The sequence below is a fragment of the Sinocyclocheilus rhinocerous genome, unplaced genomic scaffold (genome assembly GCF_001515625.1).
Source record: "Sinocyclocheilus rhinocerous isolate Xijiao unplaced genomic scaffold, SAMN03320098_v1.1 scaffold626, whole genome shotgun sequence".
NCBI classification, from domain to species: Eukaryota; Metazoa; Chordata; class Actinopteri; order Cypriniformes; family Cyprinidae; genus Sinocyclocheilus; species Sinocyclocheilus rhinocerous.
In genome coordinates, this window is record NW_015647437.1 from 267,237 (window position 1) to 292,789 (window position 25,553).

The 25,553-nt window shown below is 37.7% G+C and overlaps 1 protein-coding gene across 1 annotated transcript in view; it reads right to left on the bottom strand.

The window, feature by feature from the left end:
* LOC107709095 (sortilin-related receptor-like) overlaps nucleotides 1-25,553 on the bottom strand; it is a 94,485-nt gene that overhangs the window by 30,530 nt on the left and 38,402 nt on the right. Inside the window, exons 6-15 of the mRNA XM_016513501.1 lie at nucleotides 24,997-25,177; nucleotides 8,362-8,463; nucleotides 8,081-8,250; nucleotides 5,746-5,938; nucleotides 4,500-4,617; nucleotides 3,375-3,448; nucleotides 1,680-1,768; nucleotides 1,389-1,567; nucleotides 1,093-1,279; nucleotides 858-986 (exon numbers count right to left, since the gene is read on the bottom strand). Of these exons, the coding sequence (XP_016368987.1) occupies nucleotides 858-986; nucleotides 1,093-1,279; nucleotides 1,389-1,567; nucleotides 1,680-1,768; nucleotides 3,375-3,448; nucleotides 4,500-4,617; nucleotides 5,746-5,938; nucleotides 8,081-8,250; nucleotides 8,362-8,463; nucleotides 24,997-25,177 (1,422 nt within the window). The remainder of the gene's footprint in view (nucleotides 1-857; nucleotides 987-1,092; nucleotides 1,280-1,388; nucleotides 1,568-1,679; nucleotides 1,769-3,374; nucleotides 3,449-4,499; nucleotides 4,618-5,745; nucleotides 5,939-8,080; nucleotides 8,251-8,361; nucleotides 8,464-24,996; nucleotides 25,178-25,553) is intronic.

The window sequence follows — 25,553 nt, forward strand, 5'->3', positions numbered from 1 at the left end:
GTGTGTATGTGTGTGTGTGTGTGTGTGTGCGTGCGTGTGTGTGTGTGTGTGTGTGATATAACACATCAATTGTAAATAATCAGTGGTGCAGTCATTCTTTTTGTAAGTTAATTTCATTTTAAAACTACCAATTTTTAATTCCAATAAATTCTGCCTGGTTCAGTATTGTATGATAATAAAACATGAACAGAGCAACATTTCTAATGTTAACTGATATTAAATTTAACTTATTTTTTTTTAATCAGTACTCAATTACTGTTCAAAAGTTTGGGGTCGAAGATTTTTAAATGTTTTTGAAAGAAGTCTTTTATGCTCACAAAGACTGCATTTATTTGATCAAAATACTGTCAAACAGTTATATATATATATATATATATATTACATATATATTACATATTAAATATTATTACAATTTAAAATAAGTTTTTTTCTATTTTAATATATTTTAAAATGCAATTCATTCCCGTAATTCACGATGGCAAAGGTGAATTTTCAGCATCATTACTCCAGTCTTCAGTTTCACATGATCCTTCAGAAATTATTCTAACATGCTGATCTGCTGCTCAAGAAAGATTTATTATTAGTATCAATGTTGAAAACAGTGCTACTTAATATTTTTGTGTAAACTGTGAAGCATTTTTTTAAAGATTCTTTAACAAGTGGAAAGTTCAAAACAATAGCATTTATTAGAAATATAAATCTTTTGTAACATTATAAATGTCTTTACGGTCACTTTTGATCAATTGAATGCATCCTTGTTTAATAAAAGTATTAAAGTATTAATACTGACTAAATTTTTTAATCGTAGTGTGTATAATCAGTTGTGTTTTTGTAGGTAAAGGTAACATTGTTCTCACCCTTTGCTGCGGCGGTAAGTGGTGCCCACCGGACAGGGTACTGGTGGGGCATAAAGGTTTCCAGAAAATTCAGGATCAGGCAAGCACACCTCGAGAGACAGATCCTCACTCAGCTTAAACCCGTAGTCACTGCAATCAGATAAAGATGACACAAAGTAGTGGAAAATGATTGGCATTCAGGTGAAGAAAATGGCCAAATGAGAAAAGCAAAGGAAAACGGGATTTCGGCTCATACCACTCATAGTCCTGTCGAGTGCAGGAGCAGTTGGACAGAGTGACGGGCCTGTCGAAGTCCTCGCCGTTGAAGCAGGTGGCGTGAGGCGAGCGGCGCTTGTACACCATCTCTCTGCCGAGCAGACAGCCGTTTCCCCTCTCGTCAGAAGGAGACCAGCGTTTATAGTCGCCCTCCAAGCACGGCACACCTAAACACATAACATCAGATGTAGAACTGGCTGCTAGGGGATTTGCTGGGCAGTTACTAAGGTGTGGTGGTTACAAGGTGCACCAATTATAAGTGCACTGTTCTCTTACCAAGCACATCACTAGTGTTGACCTGCACAATGAGCCAGCTGTGTTTCTGGTCCGCATATGAGCCGAAGATGGTGAAGATGGTGCTCTTTTCACCCGGTTCAGTCAGCAGCTGGTACACATATACCTCCTGCTCTGAGAACTGGAACTCTTTCCAGGTTTCCCCCTCGTTGGTACTGAATCTGAGCCAGCAAAAGACGAGACACAGCTATCAGTAACGTCCTAAAGCCAGATAATACTCAAAGAGCTTCTACTAAAAGCAGAGTGACATTAGATCCTTAAACGGTTACTGACTTGAGTGTTCTGGTGGAGCCACCCTGTGCGATAGCCATCAGGATCCCTCCATGATCTCCCCAGGTGTAGAAATGAGGACCAGCCAGGGCCTAAAGAACATACATATCCGTTACATGGAACAACAAATGCTACTACACTTTTCAAAAAGTCTGGGAATATAAAAAGTGCTAATATACTGAGCAGCAGCATCGTACAACTTTGTTTTTGTTTTTGAGGGGTAACTAATGGCACTTTGGCTCAACTGGTGCCCTAAGTGAGATAATAATACATGACTAAAAAAATCCTTTATATAAGATGGGATAGTCTAGTGGTACTTCTTTAATATGTAAAGGAAAACAGGTTAAACTCCTGATTTAACATATTTATGATTTATAAAATCATAAATGAATATATAAACAAACTAGGGATGCTCATTTCGGTTCATTTTTCCGACCGACAACCACCGTTGGTATCCGAACATTAACCGTTAACTGATAAGATTTGAATATTAAATTAGTATTAAATAAATAATAGAATGGACGAGTGTCTGTGACGCATTAAAAATACACCTGCAGCGCTTCTGAGAACAAAGAAAAACTGAATGAAATAATATAAATAAAAAGAATAAAATAAATAGGCCTACACAAAATATTTTTCACTTAAATAATTAAATTAAGATGACACACACACTGAATCCTTCAATGCACTTTGAAGAACCTAATGTTTTTTTTCATCAGACATAAATCCTCTCATTAGAAATAAATTGTAATAAGAGAATAATTGTGCAGTAGTGTAGAGCTTCATTGAATATAATGAAACTTTGTGAGATTGCGAAGAACTGAAAATGAGTGACAGCTTTTTATTGCTTCCCAAACCCATTCAGAATTTGAATACATTCACTCACGGATTCACTCTCTGATAACCATTTATCCAATATTGCCTTTTGCCATTGTGTTGCCTTTATTACTTCAGTTAAGTGAAAGTGGAGCAGGTGCTTGCGCAGTGAAATATATCTGTAGGCAAGTGCGGTTGCAGGTATCTCTACGTCCCCGGCCGTGAGTTAACAAATATGCATAGAATAATAATGCATAATAATAATAAATAATGCATAAAATTATTATTAATTAATTAATTATTATAGAATATTTTTCTTTAACAATGCAGCAAACTTTAAAAAATACTTGGAAAAAAAACTTTTAAAACCTTTTAAATCGTTCAGCTGAGTATTAATCGGTCAAAATTCTTTCGGTTAACGGTAAAACCATTAAAATATGAGCATCCCTAAAACAAACCAAGCAAATCGCGAAAGAACTGATGATCATGCATTATGATCTACAAAAAAAGAGCAGATTTGATCTTTTGCTTCAAATGAAAAAAAAGATATGGGTGTTCGGAGCAACATAAGGGTGAATAAATATCATGTCAAAAATAACTGCAGAAAAAAAAAATTATGAGAAAATCAAATTAAAATGAAAAAAGTAAATAAAATATTGAGCCACTACATAAATACAACAATACAAATATAAATAAAATATTAACTGAAATCATCATCATCATCAAAAAAAAAAAAAAGTCAAAAGTGCAACATAATTGGATTGAGCAAATTTGGACACATGAATGGCTGATTTCTGTGTTCTATGCAAACCCAATTTTTTACCTAAATAACCGTTTTTTTTATTTTTTTTATTGCACTATCACAGAGATGCAGGTCCTCACCTCTCTCCATCTGACCCCTGCGCTGCTGGATACATACACATTGGGCTTATTGGCCAGATTCTTTCCAACAGATCCTGTATAGAAGATAGTAGAGAGAGAGAAAAAGAGACAGAGAGAGAGCCAATATTTACACTGCATCTGGTGTCATATATCACAGGCCTCAATTACAACTGATATCAGGTAACCATCTGACAAAATGACAGCGTTTAAAACAAGTGTAAAAGGGGTTTATGTTTCATGATGTAAACCACATGAGAGATGGTCTCAAGTGCATCTGACCACATCATATTTGTAGTGTAGATGCTAATGTTTCAGCCTACTCAAAATTCAGACCACAATAGAGACAAAACAGCAGGAAATTAGCTCAAAGAAGAACAAACCCAGCAAAGGGCAAGAAACACTGTGTTCCTGTCAGATGCTTCAGTCTCGCCGCTGTGACAAGAAGCCCAGACAAGGATACTGTCTGTCACCTTCTCCTTCGACACCCCTGACATCAGAATCATCGGTTTCCTTTTTTCGACGCCATGCATTGTACTGCTGCATCACCGCAGGTGGTTTTGTCATTAATTAATTTGAGTGCTAATGAACTTCATTTACATTCATCTCCTTAAGAGAGATATGCGGCACTTAACACGTTTTTTTGCAATAAGAACAATGCTGAGGTGGCGTCGATGAGTGCGAGGGTGTGTTTGTATGTGATAATTAGCCAGTGGGTGAAGTACAAATAATTAGCACATCTGCGCCAGAGCGATAGCAGACATTTTCACAAGCCTCCTGCGCCTCTCATCTTCATGCATGCACATTATCTAATAATCATTTAATTAAAGGCCTGGCTGCGGCTGGCAGAGAGAGAGAGAGGGATACGAGAGGGAGGAAGTGCCTTCCAAACCGTGCAAAGAGAGCAAAATCAATGTTTTCCGCCAGGCATGAACTCAAGAAGTCAGGCTCATGCACTTGCTCCCTATCATTACAGTGTGTACTGTGTTCTCTGAAGGGACCTACACACACTTGGTTAACAGGAGCAAAGCAACATAAACAGGAAGAAACAGAACAAGCTGCTAAAGTGTTTGTATTTCCTCTCTCACGCACATATGAGAGGAGCAGAGAGCAGGTTATGTGGCCTACCTGTTGCCATGATGAGGCCAGGTGCAGACTCTTTAGACAGAACAGGGATCCTGCGCAGCTGAATATTCAGCAGCTGACTCCATCTCTGGGCCAAGTGCAGGGAACAGCCATTGTCCAGCTGAGAAGGCAAGAGAGAGAGATAGTAACAAACAGTTCACTGGAAAAGCATGAAAAAGCCCTACTTCCTCCTACGATCGTAAAACTTAGCAGTCTAACTCCTTTTTCGCAAATACAAAACCACAGCTTCATTAACACATGCTTGGCATCACGAATACACAAAATAGAGCAAAAAGTGGAGATTCTACACTCATGGTAGGGATAAGCACAATATATTGGTATCATACCAGTTATCTACTGATATTAAAGTTTTTTTTTATGTATCACTATCACTCAGTCTTGGGTATTTAATCGTTTATGCTCATGAGTCATGAAGATAACCTTTGCCATCATCTAATGCCCACTTTAAAAACATTAAAAATATTAATAATTTATAAACACTATTCAAAGTAATATTTAGCAAATCTCAAAATGAATATCCATTCTTCATACTGTACATTATTACAGTTTTGATGCCAAAATAATCTGTAGCATTTAAAATTAAACATAATGCATATTAAATATAATACATACAATAAGTATATTACATTTTTAGAAATTTAAATTTAAATTTTAAAATTTATAATTAAAATTGATTTTTTTTTTAACTGATTTGAAACTTTTTTATTTGACAAATAAATTAAATAAATATATAACATGAATGTTTTAGACAAAAGAATATAATGTATAGACAAAATAATATAACATTTTATCTAACATTTATCGGTTATTGGCCATAAATTTACTCAGTACTCAGTACTTAAAGTACTCAGTACTCTAGTACTCAGAAATGCCAGCAATGATCATTCATAAAATGTTATATTTCGTTACAGTGGCATTTTGGGTAGTAGTGTGCGGTCTGAAAAGTTAGAGGGGGGTAGAAATTTATGCCAAAAAGCATATAGTGCATTTCAGGGGAAGAAAATTCACTCAACTCTGCATAGAAAGAGCATCCACATCGGATGTGTTTGTGTGCTAAAAAAACTGAATGGGAGTTAAACCTAATGGACCAAAATCACATGGATCTTGCTTTTATATTTTGGATTATTATTAAATTGACAGGACATCTAAAAGAAAAACCCTTTACCCCAGAGTATTTGGCTGATTAATCTAGTACTCGAGTATCCAAAATGACCAACATCCCTAATACCTGGCAGTCTACGGTTCCTCCCAGGCTGTCGGCCGCAGGTGGCTGCAGAAGCTCCCAGGTTCCTCCTTTATCAAACGTGATGACTGACCGCATGTTGTCCTCAGTGACCGATCCATTGATCAGAGTGGCCACAAACACACCCCTCAGCCCCTCGACCCGGTGGAGATCTGCAAACGGCTCGTTGGCGAAGTACCTTTCAAACACACAAAAACACAAATCTGTTTCCATGTGCCATTCATATCTGCCAAGAGAGGGGCTCTATAAAAATGCCAGTGGCACGCGAGCCAAGCGCATCTCATCTGCATTCCGCACTGCAGTAATTGCGTCTCTGCTCTCAGGCGGCCGTGCTGAGCTCAGTGGTTTGGCGGTGGGTGAGATCATGCTCTGCCGCAGAGTAAAACAAAAGCATGTCCTTGGGAAGCTGTGTAGGAATGATAGATTGCTTTTCTACTGACAGTGTGAGCGGAGGGACCGGTGGGCGAAGACATAGGTCTTGCATTAGAGAGACGAGACCTCACTAACCTGCTTATGGGTTGAGGTGTGCAGAGCCAAATCGGATTTACAGCACTGATGAGGGGCCGTCACTAAACCAAGAGGAGTTCAAGTAAAGGTGACAAGACCAAAAGCTGTGTAAGACCGGGGCTTACCGTGAATTACTGAAGTGGGACATGTTCCTGGCTCAACATGGTTGTTGGCTCTCAGACAAAATTTCTAACTACATTTTTGGGTTGGGGCTTCAACCAAAATTTGTATCAACCTATGATTTCCTTTGGGTTTTAGGGATTATGGTTAGTCTGAAGTTAAGAAAAAGGCGTTATGGTTAGTGTAGGTCAATGGTTCTTGTTTTTTAGGGTGAAAAGTAGAAAGTTTCTATTGAAAACTGCTAAGAAATGCATTTATTTATTTATTTATGCATTTTCAGATTTACACTAATGTTCAAAGGTTTAGGGTCAGTAAGATTTTTTTATTTATTTATTAATATTTGTCATCAGCAAGAATGCATTAAACTGATTAAAAGTGAAAGTAAAAAACCCATTTGTTACAAAAATTCGGGATTCAAATAAATGCTGTTCTTTTGAACTTACTATTCATTAAAGAATCCTAAACAATTATATTATGGTTTCCACCAAAATATATGCTGCACAACTGTTTTCGACATTGATAATAAAATTAAATGTTCATGAGCACCAAATCATCATATTAAAATTATTTTTGAAGGATCATGTGACACGGAAGACTAGAGTAATGATGTTGAAAATTCAGCTTTGCCATCACTCAAATAAATTCCATTTTAAAATAAATTCAAATAGAAAACAATTAATTTGTTAATTTGTAATAATATTGTTTCACAGTATTAGTATTTTTACTGCATTTTTGATCAAATAAATGTAGCCTTGGTGAGTAGAAGTGACTTCTTTAAAAAAAATAATAATAATTTAACAACCCCAAACTTTTAAACGATTCTGTATAGATTTATGATGATTAACAAAAATACAATTTTTATTTTCTTTTAAGCTTAAGGTAGTCTTTTCAAAAATATGTTGCATGTAAATAGTATTTATGAATTGTTTGTAAATATTCTATATATCACTTGTAAAGACAGAAAACTACCAATAAAAAGACAAAAAGGCAATACAAAATATTTAACATTAATGAATGGAGTTAGGGACACAATTATTTAAAGGGATAGTTCACCCATAAATGAAAATCTTATCATTAATTACGCACCCTAATGTCGTTCCAAACCCGTAAGACCTTCGTTCATCTTCGGAACACAATTTAAGATATTTTTGATGAAATCCAAGAGCTTTCTTACCCTCCATAGACAGCAAGGCAATTGACACGTTCAAGGCCCAGAAAGGTAGTCAGGACATCGTTAAAATAGTCCATGTGACATCAGTGGTTCAACCATAATGTTATGAAACTACAAGAATACTTTTTGTGTGCAAAAAAAACAAAAATAACAACTTTATTCAACAATGTTCTCTTTCGTGTCAGTCTCCGCTGTGCATTCACAAGAGTACTATGACGTGGTAGTTCCATTGCTGTCTAAACAGGGTCAGAAAGCTCTCGGATTTCATCAAAAATATCTTAAGTTGTGTTCAGAAGATGAACAAAGGTCTTACGGGTTTGGAACGACATGAGGGTGAGTAATTACTGACAGAATTTTCATTTTTGGGTGAACTATCCTTTTAATAGGAATGTTGTTCCAGGACCAACAAACATAAGTCCTACTTTGGTAAATCACTTTTATGGTCACACCATCTGTGTTTATGTACTGTTCTGCAGCAGGAAGGCATCTCTCTCTCACACACACTGTGATGTTTAACTGTACCTGATAAGCGTGTTGCTCCCAGAGCCATCAGGGCTGTAGAACAGCATGTTCTCTAGGGACAGAGAGAAGGCTAGGCCCTGTGTGTCTGAGATGTACAGGTGTGTAACGTTATTATTGTGGTTCACGCATACGAACACCTGGTCCTCCGAAGCATCTGCTATGTAGTACTCCTGCAGAGAGAGGAGAGCAGGGAATCGCACGAGACAGGTAAACAACATGAAGCTTTAAAAGTCATGACCATAAATTTATTTCTGAGACTAAACGAAGCTGACGGCACTCACCGTGATGGGGTGGCGGGTGTTAAACTGAGCTGCTCTCATTGGCTGCCGGTTGTAGGAAACCCACAGCTGGACAGACTGAGACTCGTGGCTCCCAAACAACGTCTGTGGAACACATTAATAATAATTAGCTTAACTAAAACAAATAAATCAAACTGGATATCACATATTAGTGAAGTGAAGTGACGTGTGGCCAATTATGGTGACCCATACTCGGAATTTGTGCTCTGCATTTAACCCATCCACGTGCACACACACAGCAGTGAACACAGACACACAGTGAACACACACACATATATAAAAGAAAAGAAAACAATGACTACTAAAAATGACAAAAAAAAACAAAAAAAAAACTACAACTTTAACTAAAATTAAAATGAGAACAGAAAATCTAAAAATAAAAATTGATTCAAAATATTAACAAAAACTATAGCTTTATATCAATGCTAAAATAACACTGATTAGAGATTAATCGATGTCTTCTTATGACTAATAATGAAACAGATTATTTTAATATTTATATCTAAAAACATTATTTCAGCTTTGACACAGTAATAACTATATGATCAACAGACTACAACAAAAACAATATGTATTTCGGTTATTTTTATTAATAATAAAATTCTTAAAATAATATTAATCATTTATATTAATTTGTATAATAATAATAATAATAATATATTATTATTATAAATAAATTAAAGTAATTTATACACTTAATAAAATAATTTATAATTGTAGTAATTGTTACTTACGGCATTATATTTATAAAAAGATGTTTTGGTATATGAATGTTCACATATTTAAAGTTTTTTTTTATTTTTATTAATATTTAAAATTTGGACTAAAAATAATAATTAAAAAAATTGAATTGAGTTAATGCCCAAACAATAAATTAAATAATTTAATGTACATATGTGAACACTGGTAAACAGCTGAATAAAAAAAGTGTGAATATCTTTTAAAAAAATGGTAAAACAGATGTATCAGTCTATATCTAGTTAAAATGCAAGGTGGTTTGTTTCACTACTTTCCACTGCTACTCAAAACTAGAACATGGTGCAGCAAAATAATTAAAATTAAACATCACAGAGTCATAAAGATTTTATAAAGTAATCTGATACCTTCAGTTACCATAAACCATGGCATAATACCACTATAAATGGGGTCTGAATGGCAGACAATATCAGCATGGGCAGATATGCCCAGCCAGCACTGTTTTCACTAGGGTCCTGTACCTGTTAACGCTTAATAAGGACACCTGGGGATTTGGAAAAGGAAAAAACAGTATGTCTCATTTGTACCTCTAAAACTGCTGGTTTTTTAAAGATAAAAGGGAAGGAAAGCTGGTGTGAGCGGTACTAATCTAGTCAGTGTCCCAGCAACCTAGATGTGCCTCTGTCTAGCACTGTCTGAAATGAGCAATGCGTCATGAAGGGATGAGTCTTTTCACTCCTTCTTCCCAAGTCTCTCCTTCACTTTCTCCCCTCAGGAAATCAAAGCTTCAATCAATTCTGAAGTTCAAGCGGTTCAATCAGTCTCTCCTTTGTACGACAAGCTGTCACTGTAATCAAGCTGTGGGTGAGTAAGAGTTACTTACATCAGGTTCACAAAGCTGTAAATTAAAGTCTCACTATAATAAACAGATTACGTAGAACCAAACGAAAGGTTTGTGTCCGAGATATGTGTTCAATATTCACTACATAAATACCTCATGTGAAATGAGGGAATTCAAATGACTAAAAACTACTGCCATTCCGACAGATTTTTCAAAACTGTTTTCTTGCCGTGTAAACAAGTAAACAGATTTGCCTAAAAAATTTGATTTTTGCTGCCTGCCTAAAAGCCAAAGATGCCATTAGAGGTGAAAAAGGCATTACTCGAAAAAAGCAAAGAAACAGATTCTCTACATTAATCAGGTTTATTGCTGTTTCCTAGAATAGATCATACTGCAAAGTCAAAAAGGGCTGCAAGATGGGAGTGGTAACAGGCAAAATACTAATAAACACAACCAGCGAAAGGGATTTATTGGGTCAGTGTAAGAACAACAGGAAGACAGCCTGTCGGATTAAAGTGTATATATAAGCATTATCATCCTGAATAACAAGTTTTACCACTTCCTTGTTCAAAGGCACAAAGGCTTAATGTTTTCTTTCTCGGCTCTCCGCACTGCCTCGTTTTAAGTCACACCATTCATGCTATTGATTTATCTCGCTGTTAACGGCTGTCTCCAGGAACAGACTGCAGTGTTGTGGAAGCAGCCAAAACACAATCTGGCTTTAGAGAGCAAAGACCGGGGAGATCTCTCGAAACAGACGCTGTTGCCGGGAGATCTTAAGAGAGCAAAGTGTGTGATAACAACAATCAAATCACAAAGCTGCAACAACCAGATCCAGATGCCAATGTTTAGATATGGTACCATAATATGTTCTTGTGTAAACAATACATCATTGCATGCAATTACTGGACAAGGTTATTAAAAATGATGTTAAACATTATAAAGTATTCAGTATTTTATATTATATTCAAATATTAAATAATAAAAGTTATATGTAGTATACTTGCATATGAAAATACACTACAGAGTTTACTATATAATTTAATATATAAAAATATTAAAATACTATAAAAATTTGTTAAAAAAATAGTTAAACTCTATCCAATTAAGTTTTTTTAGAGCTGAGTGGAATTAAACAAAATTATATTTATTTTCTATTTGCCTTTAAAAATTATAATTTAATTTTTAGGTCTGGAAATCAAAAGTTTAAAACCATGGTATTTTTAAGAAAACATTGTTAAAGGAATAGTTCACCCAAAAATGAACATTTTGTCATCATTTACTCACCCTCATGTCATTCCAAACCTGTATAAGTTTCTCTCTTATGTTGAACACAAATTTTTTTGAAGAAGAAGAACCAAACAGTTGCTGGTCCCCACTGACTTACATACTGTAGTAGGGAAAGAAATACTATTTAAGTCAACAGGGATAGCTAATAAATAATAATAGTACTTAAAATATTATCATTCTAATAATACTACATTATCTATAGTATTTAATATTTACATTTAATATATATAATACTTTTTTTTTTAAAACTGACACATGGTACAGCCACAGTATAATTTAATGGGGCAGTGGGCTGTTTTTTTTGAATGTGCAAATAAATTCATCAAGCTGCAATCTCAAAGTCTGAAAGATGTCTGAAGATTGTCATTCAATAGCATCATAACTGGCACCTTTCAGGAAGGTGCAGAGCTGCTACAGAGGTGGATGCACAGCGTTTCTCTGATTGAGCCGTTAACGAATCCTGTCAGGTGGTCAGAGGTCAGAAATTTTCTCCCAGGGTTCCATTTGCACCTGACACGTAGATCCAACCTCCAATTTTAGCCGTCACAGTATCATTAAGCATTTATAGGCAGTTAGCCACAAACAGCCCCTCTGAGCAAACTGTCATCTCTCATTCTTCTGCCATAGTATCCGAATGTCCCTGACTACAAACTTGACAGCAAAACTCGCCTATAAAAAGCCTTCTATTCTTACATGCCAACATGAATGGAATCGTTTCTGGCACAGCCGGCCTAATGAATATCTGGCTTTGGAGTCACTTTGCCGTCTTTGTGGAAGAGGCATTTATCTCTGGAACAACAGCCGTACTGTGCTGGCAGTCTCTCCCATCGCTTAGTCTGGAAGACAGATCAGACTTTCAAGCATGAGTGAGAATGTGTAGATGCAGCATGTTGAAGGAACACAGTGTGAAAAGTTCTGCATTGTTGAGATGGTCGGTTCAAAATGAGGACCCTTTCCCAACAGTGAACACTCTACTGAATCTATAGCGTCACAGGAAAAAGAAAATTATATTTCTCTTTAATATAAAGAGATATAAAGGTTCTTTAATCAGTCTGTGAACAGACTTACAAACTTTGGGTTTTGATGGTTAGCATAGCTCAGTTAACCCTAGTTAAATTTGAAGGAATAGTTCAGCCAAAAATGTCAAAATTTGCTAAAAATGTACTCATCCTTCAGACCATCCAAGATGTGGGGCCCTATTTTAACAATCTAAGAGCACGGTCTGAAGCGCACGACGCAGGTGCACTTAGGGTGTGTCCGAATCCACTTTTGCTAGTTTAACGACGTATGGTCTAAAAGGGTTGTCCCTATTCTCTTAATGGGTAATGGGTGTGTTTTGGGCGTAACGTGCAGTAAACCAATCAGAGTGTCATCTCCCATTCCCTTTAAGAGCCAGTTGCGCTTGTGCCATGGCGGATTCGCTATTTACACGGCGGAATTTTCAAGCACAAAGACTGAACACATCTCCAGAGAGGAAACGGAGCAGCTTGTACGCGAGCAAATAGGTAGGCTAATTCTGATGCATGCAATGACTATCGTTATGACATTTAGGCATTTTTATATTTATGTAGCCTACACAATAATAATCTTTTACATTGTAATCCTTTCATTTTTAATATTTGGCATGTTTGTGTGCTGCTGCACGTCCCTGTGTGTGTAATAAGCAGAGTGTATGCGCGTTGTGGACCCGCCTATAGGCGCATATTACTAACAAAAAAATTACTGCGCCATTGACTTTAGACCAGGTTTTAGTTGGTCAATGACGTAGTCTAGCCTATATCAGTTGCCTCAAAATAGCAACGCGCCAACAATGCGCCTGAACACACCTCGGTTTCAGACCAGCACACCAAGTGTATGATAGGGCCCGTAGAGTTTGTTTCTTCACCGAAACAGAAATTTAGCATTACATCACTTGCTCAACAATGGATCTTCTGCAGTAATAATATTAATAATAATAATAGTTTGTTTAATAATAGTTTGTTTCTTCATCGGAACAGATTTTGAATGGGTGCCGTCAGAATGAGAGTCCAAACAGCTGATAAAAACATCACAATAATCCACAAGTAATCCACACGACTCCAGTCCATCAATTAACGTTTAGTAAATCAAAAAGCTGCACGTTTGTAAGAAACAAATCCATCAAAGCATCAAAGACTCATATTGGAAGCAATGATTTAAAGTTAAAACGTCTTAATTATGGATTTGTTTCTTATATACACAGCTTTTTTCTTCACAAGATGTTAACTAATGGACTGGAGTTGTGGGGATTAATTGTTGATTAATGTGATGTTTTTATCAGCTGTTTGGACTCTCATTCTGACGGCACCCATTCAAAATCTGTCCCTTTGAAGAAACAAACTCACATCTTGAATTGCCTGAGGGTGAATTTACAGCAAATTTTCTTTTTTGGTGAACTATTCCTTTAATCCATCCTGTATTGCAGTATTATAGACCTCATTTGAAGCAGTCAAACAACTTTCTCATTGAACCCATTGGAACAGTAATCAAATTAACATCTGATTCATGATTTTATGGAAACCTGTAGTTAAAGATCTACATTTACAAGGGTTTTCTTGTAATGAAAGGTATTTTACTTAAATGTATTCATTTGAGACCACTTTAGTGCCTTCTGACATCCCATAATCATGCTTAAAATCTCTCCGTCCTTCTTCTGTAAATATCTTCCTTCATCAAAGTTCAGATTACACCCTGAAACCAGGTTATCACTAAAGCAGCTTACAGGGCTACAGAGAGGTGAGGACGTGAGAAGAGAAAAGGCTTAATTATTACTAAGAATCTCTATGACATTATGGATAAATCCCTGAGATGAGGACCTTGGTTTCCACAGCTTTAATTAGTCTTAGAAGCTTCTCACTGCCAAAGGCTCTTGTGATATTCATTATGGTAATCCTATTAGCCGGGCTGCAGATAGAGGGACTCGACACAATGAGAGCAAAAGAGTGAGCCAGAGAGAGACACAGTGACTGAAAGAAAAAAGGGTGACAGACTGAAAAAAGGGAGAAAAAGACGGACATCAATGTCGTCCGACTGGCAAGAGACTTTGGATATGTTCCTAAACCTAGTAAACGCCCTAACTGCCTACTATCTACATAGGTAGCATCCTAACTAAACTGAATCTCACAAATGACTAAATTTTGAACGTTACACAAGCAGCAAATCACAAAGTATACAGAGACCCGACTCATAATTGTTTCCAATAGAGTTTTGTGTCAGCATGTTGCTAAGCTAACACAATATAATAAGAACAAATATATATACAAACATTAGGTAAAATAGTCATTTTAACTATATTAATCTTTATCAACACTTATCAGTATTTAATGATTAATTACCATATTCATATACAACATTTCTCTCGCGTCATCCACCAACTTGGGATTTTTTTTTTTTTTGGTTTGTTTTACTATGCTTGTTGCAAACATTCTGGTCTTCTCTATAAAGGACTTGCGATTTTTGTCTTGTAATTTGGCAAAAGAGTTATTTTAGCATTTTTATATACTATAATATAGTATTTATTAATATATTTAAACAGATTTTAGTTTTTATGTTTAGTTTAGGGGTGGGTGATATGACCAAAATCTTATATCACGGTATGAGCAATTTTATTTCACGGTAACGATATATATCACAATATAGTTATTTTTGCTTTAAATAAGGTCTTAATGATATCATGTTATATTATGATACCATAGAAATTTCATAATTCTTGGTAACAGTGTCAGTATCACAAAAAACTTATACTAGCCTAAATAATAATTTTAAAAAAACTCAAGCTCATTAAAGACAAACTAATTGCAAGCAATAGAACAAAAAACTACAGTAGAACAAATAATTAAAAAATGCTACATTTTATAAAGTAATCAAATGTATAAAAACACTGCATAATCTTCAGTGTGTAAATTAAATATACAATATATATCTTCTTATTAAAATTACAAAAGTGATTTAGTCAAGAACAGTGAGAGATTTTCTCTCTTTTGTTGTTTAACATGAATGACAGACAGCAGGAATATTAGACTGCTGTCACTTTAAGAGCTGCCCGTGTCCAATATATTGTTATACATGTTTTCTTTCTTAGCTGTTTGCTTTCACTTAAGACTTAAATTACTGTGTTTACGAGGATACTTGCAAAGATGGGCATTTTGACACATACAAGCGTGTGTATTTAACCATTCAAGGACTATAAAGCTGCAAAAATAACTGTTAAATACTCCTGTGCTCTATGAGCACTGTCTTCATGTGCGCGCACCTCTCTGGCAGTGCTCAGAAACCATATCTCAGACAGCACGCGCATATAGTGAAATAAGTTCTCTCCACCAGTATATCACCCACCCCTAGTTTAGTTTTCTATTTCTATATAGCTTTAATTTATTTTGTCAGTTTCAGTAATTGTTGTAATAAAAAAACAGATTAGAAATTTTGGTGATTTTGTATAAAATACATTTTAAGTTGAAGTTTTTCATCAAATTAATTTATACTTCACCATTTACTTCTACTTTAGCACTGAAACCTTCAGGTTTAGTTAACAATAACCACACTGGGCTAAACGTTTATCTTACGAGCCTAAATAGCATAATTAAGATAAGCCCCTGGCCCCTGTTAAAAAAATAGGTTTAACTAGCAAAAGATGGTTTGCTTGTTTTGGCTGGTCTCTTGATTTTTTAGTAGGTGAGGTTGGAAGACCATCTTAAACCAATTAAGACCGTCTTAGGACAGTTTAAGCTGATTCTTTTCAGCAGGGGCATCTTATGCCTCCTTAAAATGCTGCCTCTGTAGACAGCTCACTAAGTGTTAGTCTGTAAGTGAGTGAGCGAGAGACTGAAAAACGAGAGACAGAAAGAGAGAGGGGGTTGCTCCAAGGGTACGGTCTGGCCAGCAGGGTCAGGGCCAGGCCACACACAGTCATCAACAAGCCAAGGCTCTCAACAAGCCTGTCACTTTCTCTCTCCTCAAGAGTAGAGATATTTACAACCATCCCAGCCAGACAAATTCCACAGAGCGGTTTGCTCTGGCCTGTTTACTATTTGTCTGTCTTGTCATAGACCTCCTTAGGATAATTTTGTTTAATGCGCTATGTAGACAACCAACTTGCACTGCAAAGAGCTGAATGGTCTAACCATAATAACCACTAATTATCCTGATGTAAATCCATCCACTCAGTAAGCGAAGTATCCAAATCCGTTACAAAAAATTCACTGGAACTGTGGCTCACCAGAACATAGAGAGCAAATTTCCCATAGCCGCCGCTTGTGGAAAATTCAGAAAAATCACTCAAAGTGAGTGCGTATTGCTCCTTTTGGTCTATGCCTCACCAAAGTGATTCTCTATGAAATGAGATTCAGATGACTTTCAGGATGCTTGAAGGGATAGTTCAGCCAAAAATGAAAATTCTGTCATCATTTACTCCCCATCATGTCATTCCAAACCAAACTCTCTTTCTTCTGTGGAACACAAAAGAAGATATTTCGGACAATAAACAGTTGAAACATTCTTCAAAATATCTTCTTTTGAGTTCCATAATGCACAGTCCTTCACAAACAAGAACAATAGGAGCAATTATAAAACTGTTTCTTTGTATTACAGCAGCGCTCTGAGCCGTTAGCACAGCGTAGTGTGGAAGACAGGATATGGCGGCACTGGGCAGCAGAACGCATATAAGTGGTGCAGGAGTGGTTAGAATCACCCCAGGGAAACCAAGCCACAACTTCATTAACGGAACATAGATCAGAGCTGTCAAGCAGGCAGCTCCTCCAGCACGGTGTCCAGGGCCGTGCTGGTGCCATCCGTGCAGCACCGCTCATAAACAGCCCTCAAAACTCCCACGGAGTCTCTGGCTTTCTGAAGCCACAGATAAATTGCACATTTCTTCCCACTTTAATGGGTGACTTGGGTCGGCTTCTGCTTTACGCAAACCTGGCAGTGCCATGTGTGACCTGACAGATGCCTCATCCACTTCTGGGCAGTCAGACATTTGCTGTGGGATGAGGTTAGTGAGATGCCAGCCGATGTGAGGTGGAAATGATTAACCACTGAATACACTCAAGGGTGAGAGATACATTGAAATATAACTCTAGCTGTGGTCAGCATAGACATGTAGTCTAGACGGTCATTGTTTCAGCAACCAAAACTATGCAAAACTTTATGGAGGCATATTAAATGAAAACAAATATTTCAGGCTATATTATGTTCCCATCTTGGATATGAGGCAAATAAGACAGTTTGACAGATATAGCTTAAAACTTTTTATTTTCTATGACTGATGACCTGTGGTGCAGGGCTGAGTAATGCTAACTACCTCACAATACAAAACACATTGCAACATGTCAAAATGATGTGGAGTAGTAATTGTTTCTGCTCAAAAATGTGAAATTAATATGGGTGTCTAACGTCAATAAAAAGAGCAAAAATAATTAAATGGTCCAGAGAGTGTAAATCTGCGTGATCACCTTCAATCTCTTAAGCAGTTAGCATTTTCAGAGTTTCCATTTATTTCAATGAAACTCTTCATTAATAGATCTACATGGCATTATGTGAATGCACAAATAAAAAATATACAAGATACATGCTTTTAAAGCCATGGTTCTAAACCTCAAACTGACTTATTGAAATTAATAAATTATTATCCAAGCTAAATAAAAAAAATTAAAAAAACACATAAAACCAACTGTTATAAAACTGCCAAAGGTGCTGTATTAGGGTGGCCATAAGTGCCATTTACACAGGACACTTCCTGGCCAGGATTTGTATATTGCCTAAAACATCCAAAGTAGTTTGACCAATAACATGCAGGCATTGTACATAATCGACCAATCGTGGCGTGTGAGAAGGTGGGATCTACAGAGAATCAAAGCGATGCAAATACGTGCACGTGTTTGTTCGTAAGTTCGACTTGAAGCAGCGCTGCGCAGACCAATCATTGTATGACACCAAATTACTGTGAGAGTGATTCAAAACTTCAATACCCCAGGTTACCAGTTGGTGGAAAACACAGCGTATGCAACCATGGAAGCCAGCAAACGAACTGGAACAGATATTCTACCTGACCTACAAAGCATCGGCATCCATCTGAAAAGCTTTTTGACCAGAGGCATATTAAACATAGATAAATTAATTTACTGTGTGTAAGGCCTGTCGCCTTCCGTTGTCAATTGCGCTCGTTCCTGTTGTGTGTCCTTGATCTGGCAACCCATATGAGCGCTGAGTCTGAGGAGGAGGGGCAGGAGTAACAACGCTCTCCAATACTTTGAATTAGGACTGCAGTACCCATTTCAACCTCTAGTTGTCAATATTATATACTCCCCTTTAACAACTATTAGTAACTATTACTATTAGTATTGTGTTTACTGAAGAACATTCAATTCTTCCGCTAACTGTCATACGTGCATTCACGAGAGAGTGGCGTTCCAGCAAATGATGTAAGACGTAGCGTAAGCTCTGATGAGAAGAGAAAAACGCGGAAGAACAGAGGAGAGAGCAAAACAAAACACTGGTCACGAATTAGAAGTACAAAATGAGGATTTGTAAAGAAAATGTCAGAGGATTTCGGTATAAGCCAAAAGGAGACTGGTTTTCCTTTGCTGTAAACCAAACTTGGTTCTCGCAAGCCTAGCATATTCTCACCGGAGCTTATGCTACTCCTACATCCAATGTCATCCGCTAGAATGCCATTCTCTCGTGAATGTGCGTATGACAGTTAGCGGAAGCTAGAGATTACGGTTTATAAAGTTTTATATATGGATATTTCTCACAAAAATTCTTTGAGCCATGTGGAATACTTTTTATAATGGATTTATGCTCTTTTATTAGACTTCAAAATCTTAAGCCCCATTCACTGCCATTATAAAGCTTGGAAGAGCCAGGACATTTTTTAATATAACTCTCCATATACACCTAGGGGTAATTTGCATTTTTGGGTGAACTATCCCTTTAAATCTTTATAACTATTCTACATAAGAAATAAAAATTTCTCGTTCGCCATCTTGTATTTCTTCTTTCATCAAGCCTCGTGGCAGTGCATTCTGGGTTTGCTCTCTCTGTGCAGGATACACACGATGCTGCCTTAGAATCCGGCCAAAATTTGGCCTCTTAGGAGGCAACATAACTAAACCTCCTACCTTCTGGAACAGTCTTCATCCCGGAAGCCTTAAATATTGCCTTCCAGGCAGCTCACTAGGTTTTGGAACAGAGCAAATGTGTAACAGCAACACGTTGTGTAACTTTGAACATTGCTTGCGTATTTTCACAGTTTTCTGCCTCTGCTCTGTTCACAGTCTGATATTTAGCAGATGCTTTTATTCAAAGTACAATTATTACAATTATATTATTATGTTTCAGGGTGCAATGATTTAGCAGGATTCAAACCTGCAACCTTTTGGTTACCAGCCCAGATGATTAAGTACTACACCTTATAAAGGGTCACCTGTCTAAATTACCTTCCTGTCACAAAGTTCAGAAGTTCACTGTTGGCTAAACACACCAGCAATCCTCCACACTCGACTTCAAGGCTTTAAATAAGCCTGTTATCACTGCCTGTTCATCTTGAGCAGGATCGTTCCTCCAGCTCTTCAGAGGAGTGTTTATTCACACTCACAGGAGAGGCATTCAGGGAGTTTGGCACAGATCTGACTCTCGGCACTCTGCACATTTTCCGTTTTTTAACTCTAGCTCAGCACTGCATATTCTTCCCATCTTTTGCTATATAAAAGCCTGAAGCTACAAATTATCCTTCAAAGGTTTGCGGCTTCGGTCTGGTCACTGTGCACCCTTACCCTAGTGGTTGTGGCAAACATGTACTTGTCCCGTAGCTGGAAGCTGTCCACCTTCTCCAGGATAACACGGCGGTTTTGCTCGTCCTGGAAGAAGTCCGTGCTGCTGAGGATGCTGGAGTCTCCCTGGGGCTCGTGGCGCTGGACAAACACTGTGGTGGGTTTGTCGTATGGTTCTACACCCCTATGGGAATAGAAAGACACACATGCTTGGACATATTTGTTTGGACATACTTGGAGCAGGAATATTAGACTGCTGTCACTTTAAGAGCTGCCCGTGTCCAATATATTGTTATACATGTTTTCTTTCTTAGCTGTTTGCTTTCACTTAAGACTTAAATTACTGTGTTTACGAGGATACTTGCAAAGATGGGCATTTTGACACATACAAGCGTGTGTATTTAACCATTCAAGGACTATAAAGCTGCAAAAATAACTGTTAAATACTCCTGTGCTCTATGAGCACTGTCTTCATGTGCGCGCACCTCTCTGGCAGTGCTCAGAAACCATATCTCAGACAGCACGCGCATATAGTGAAATAAGTTCTCTCCACCAGTATATCACCCACCCCTAGTTTAGTTTTCTATTTCTATATAGCTTTAATTTATTTTGTCAGTTTCAGTAATTGTTGTAATAAAAAAACAGATTAGAAATTTTGGTGATTTTGTATAAAATACATTTTAAGTTGAAGTTTTTCATCAAATTAATTTATACTTCACCATTTACTTCTACTTTAGCACTGAAACCTTCAGGTTTAGTTAACAATAACCACACTGGGCTAAACGTTTATCTTACGAGCCTAAATAGCATAATTAAGATAAGCCCCTGGCCCCTGTTAAAAAAATAGGTTTAACTAGCAAAAGATGGTTTGCTTGTTTTGGCTGGTCTCTTGATTTTTTAGTAGGTGAGGTTGGAAGACCATCTTAAACCAATTAAGACCGTCTTAGGACAGTTTAAGCTGATTCTTTTCAGCAGGGGCATCTTATGCCTCCTTAAAATGCTGCCTCTGTAGACAGCTCACTAAGTGTTAGTCTGTAAGTGAGTGAGCGAGAGACTGAAAAACGAGAGACAGAAAGAGAGAGGGGGTTGCTCCAAGGGTACGGTCTGGCCAGCAGGGTCAGGGCCAGGCCACACACAGTCATCAACAAGCCAAGGCTCTCAACAAGCCTGTCACTTTCTCTCTCCTCAAGAGTAGAGATATTTACAACCATCCCAGCCAGACAAATTCCACAGAGCGGTTTGCTCTGGCCTGTTTACTATTTGTCTGTCTTGTCATAGACCTCCTTAGGATAATTTTGTTTAATGCGCTATGTAGACAACCAACTTGCACTGCAAAGAGCTGAATGGTCTAACCATAATAACCACTAATTATCCTGATGTAAATCCATCCACTCAGTAAGCGAAGTATCCAAATCCGTTACAAAAAATTCACTGGAACTGTGGCTCACCAGAACATAGAGAGCAAATTTCCCATAGCCGCCGCTTGTGGAAAATTCAGAAAAATCACTCAAAGTGAGTGCGTATTGCTCCTTTTGGTCTATGCCTCACCAAAGTGATTCTCTATGAAATGAGATTCAGATGACTTTCAGGATGCTTGAAGGGATAGTTCAGCCAAAAATGAAAATTCTGTCATCATTTACTCCCCATCATGTCATTCCAAACCAAACTCTCTTTCTTCTGTGGAACACAAAAGAAGATATTTCGGACAATAAACAGTTGAAACATTCTTCAAAATATCTTCTTTTGAGTTCCATAATGCACAGTCCTTCACAAACAAGAACAATAGGAGCAATTATAAAACTGTTTCTTTGTATTACAGCAGCGCTCTGAGCCGTTAGCACAGCGTAGTGTGGAAGACAGGATATGGCGGCACTGGGCAGCAGAACGCATATAAGTGGTGCAGGAGTGGTTAGAATCACCCCAGGGAAACCAAGCCACAACTTCATTAACGGAACATAGATCAGAGCTGTCAAGCAGGCAGCTCCTCCAGCACGGTGTCCAGGGCCGTGCTGGTGCCATCCGTGCAGCACCGCTCATAAACAGCCCTCAAAACTCCCACGGAGTCTCTGGCTTTCTGAAGCCGCAGATAAATTGCACATTTCTTCCCACTTTAATGGGTGACTTGGGTCGGCTTCTGCTTTACGCAAACCTGGCAGTGCCATGTGTGACCTGACAGATGCCTCATCCACTTCTGGGCAGTCAGACATTTGCTGTGGGATGAGGTTAGTGAGATGCCAGCCGATGTGAGGTGGAAATGATTAACCACTGAATACACTCAAGGGTGAGAGATACATTGAAATATAACTCTAGCTGTGGTCAGCATAGACATGTAGTCTAGACGGTCATTGTTTCAGCAACCAAAACTATGCAAAACTTTATGGAGGCATATTAAATGAAAACAAATATTTCAGGCTATATTATGTTCCCATCTTGGATATGAGGCAAATAAGACAGTTTGACAGATATAGCTTAAAACTTTTTATTTTCTATGACTGATGACCTGTGGTGCAGGGCTGAGTAATGCTAACTACCTCACAATACAAAACACATTGCAACATGTCAAAATGATGTGGAGTAGTAATTGTTTCTGCTCAAAAATGTGAAATTAATATGGGTGTCTAACGTCAATAAAAAGAGCAAAAATAATTAAATGGTCCAGAGAGTGTAAATCTGCGTGATCACCTTCAATCTCTTAAGCAGTTAGCATTTTCAGAGTTTCCATTTATTTCAATGAAACTCTTCATTAATAGATCTACATGGCATTATGTGAATGCACAAATAAAAAATATACAAGATACATGCTTTTAAAGCCATGGTTCTAAACCTCAAACTGACTTATTGAAATTAATAAATTATTATCCAAGCTAAATAAAAAAAATTAAAAAAACACATAAAACCAACTGTTATAAAACTGCCAAAGGTGCTGTATTAGGGTGGCCATAAGTGCCATTTACACAGGACACTTCCTGGCCAGGATTTGTATATTGCCTAAAACATCCAAAGTAGTTTGACCAATAACATGCAGGCATTGTACATAATCGACCAATCGTGGCGTGTGAGAAGGTGGGATCTACAGAGAATCAAAGCGATGCAAATACGTGCACGTGTTTGTTCGTAAGTTCGACTTGAAGCAGCGCTGCGCAGACCAATCATTGTATGACACCAAATTACTGTGAGAGTGATTCAAAACTTCAATACCCCAGGTTACCAGTTGGTGGAAAACACAGCGTATGCAACCATGGAAGCCAGCAAACGAACTGGAACAGATATTCTACCTGACCTACAAAGCATCGGCATCCATCTGAAAAGCTTTTTGACCAGAGGCATATTAAACATAGATAAATTAATTTACTGTGTGTAAGGCCTGTCGCCTTCCGTTGTCAATTGCGCTCGTTCCTGTTGTGTGTCCTTGATCTGGCAACCCATATGAGCGCTGAGTCTGAGGAGGAGGGGCAGGAGTAACAACGCTCTCCAATACTTTGAATTAGGACTGCAGTACCCATTTCAACCTCTAGTTGTCAATATTATATACTCCCCTTTAACAACTATTAGTAACTATTACTATTAGTATTGTGTTTACTGAAGAACATTCAATTCTTCCGCTAACTGTCATACGTGCATTCACGAGAGAGTGGCGTTCCAGCAAATGATGTAAGACGTAGCGTAAGCTCTGATGAGAAGAGAAAAACGCGGAAGAACAGAGGAGAGAGCAAAACAAAACACTGGTCACGAATTAGAAGTACAAAATGAGGATTTGTAAAGAAAATGTCAGAGGATTTCGGTATAAGCCAAAAGGAGACTGGTTTTCCTTTGCTGTAAACCAAACTTGGTTCTCGCAAGCCTAGCATATTCTCACCGGAGCTTATGCTACTCCTACATCCAATGTCATCCGCTAGAATGCCATTCTCTCGTGAATGTGCGTATGACAGTTAGCGGAAGCTAGAGATTACGGTTTATAAAGTTTTATATATGGATATTTCTCACAAAAATTCTTTGAGCCATGTGGAATACTTTTTATAATGGATTTATGCTCTTTTATTAGACTTCAAAATCTTAAGCCCCATTCACTGCCATTATAAAGCTTGGAAGAGCCAGGACATTTTTTAATATAACTCTCCATATACACCTAGGGGTAATTTGCATTTTTGGGTGAACTATCCCTTTAAATCTTTATAACTATTCTACATAAGAAATAAAAATTTCTCGTTCGCCATCTTGTATTTCTTCTTTCATCAAGCCTCGTGGCAGTGCATTCTGGGTTTGCTCTCTCTGTGCAGGATACACACGATGCTGCCTTAGAATCCGGCCAAAATTTGGCCTCTTAGGAGGCAACATAACTAAACCTCCTACCTTCTGGAACAGTCTTCATCCCGGAAGCCTTAAATATTGCCTTCCAGGCAGCTCACTAGGTTTTGGAACAGAGCAAATGTGTAACAGCAACACGTTGTGTAACTTTGAACATTGCTTGCGTATTTTCACAGTTTTCTGCCTCTGCTCTGTTCACAGTCTGATATTTAGCAGATGCTTTTATTCAAAGTACAATTATTACAATTATATTATTATGTTTCAGGGTGCAATGATTTAGCAGGATTCAAACCTGCAACCTTTTGGTTACCAGCCCAGATGATTAAGTACTACACCTTATAAAGGGTCACCTGTCTAAATTACCTTCCTGTCACAAAGTTCAGAAGTTCACTGTTGGCTAAACACACCAGCAATCCTCCACACTCGACTTCAAGGCTTTAAATAAGCCTGTTATCACTGCCTGTTCATCTTGAGCAGGATCGTTCCTCCAGCTCTTCAGAGGAGTGTTTATTCACACTCACAGGAGAGGCATTCAGGGAGTTTGGCACAGATCTGACTCTCGGCACTCTGCACATTTTCCGTTTTTTAACTCTAGCTCAGCACTGCATATTCTTCCCATCTTTTGCTATATAAAAGCCTGAAGCTACAAATTATCCTTCAAAGGTTTGCGGCTTCGGTCTGGTCACTGTGCACCCTTACCCTAGTGGTTGTGGCAAACATGTACTTGTCCCGTAGCTGGAAGCTGTCCACCTTCTCCAGGATAACACGGCGGTTTTGCTCGTCCTGGAAGAAGTCCGTGCTGCTGAGGATGCTGGAGTCTCCCTGGGGCTCGTGGCGCTGGACAAACACTGTGGTGGGTTTGTCGTATGGTTCTACACCCCTATGGGAATAGAAAGACACACATGCTTGGACATATTTGTTTGGACATACTTGGAAACAAGTAGCATGTGGTGGAATTCTGAAAGCCCCCCTCTCCACATATGTGTTTTTTTTTTTAGGTTTAGCATAAATTTGTGCTCCCTTTTATGTTTATATGGCAAACATAAAAGCAGCCAATAACATATGAAGAGTTTGGTTCCAAAACACTATAAATCCATTTTGATTAATTTGAGTAAAAATGTGTTTTCTTTACCAAGAAAGTGGCTAGATGAAAACCACTATTTTCTGTTTCAAACTTTCACATAGCATCTTTAGGTTATAACATTAAAAATTCAAATCCAGATTTTGATTTTCAAAGATTTATTATAAAATTGTAT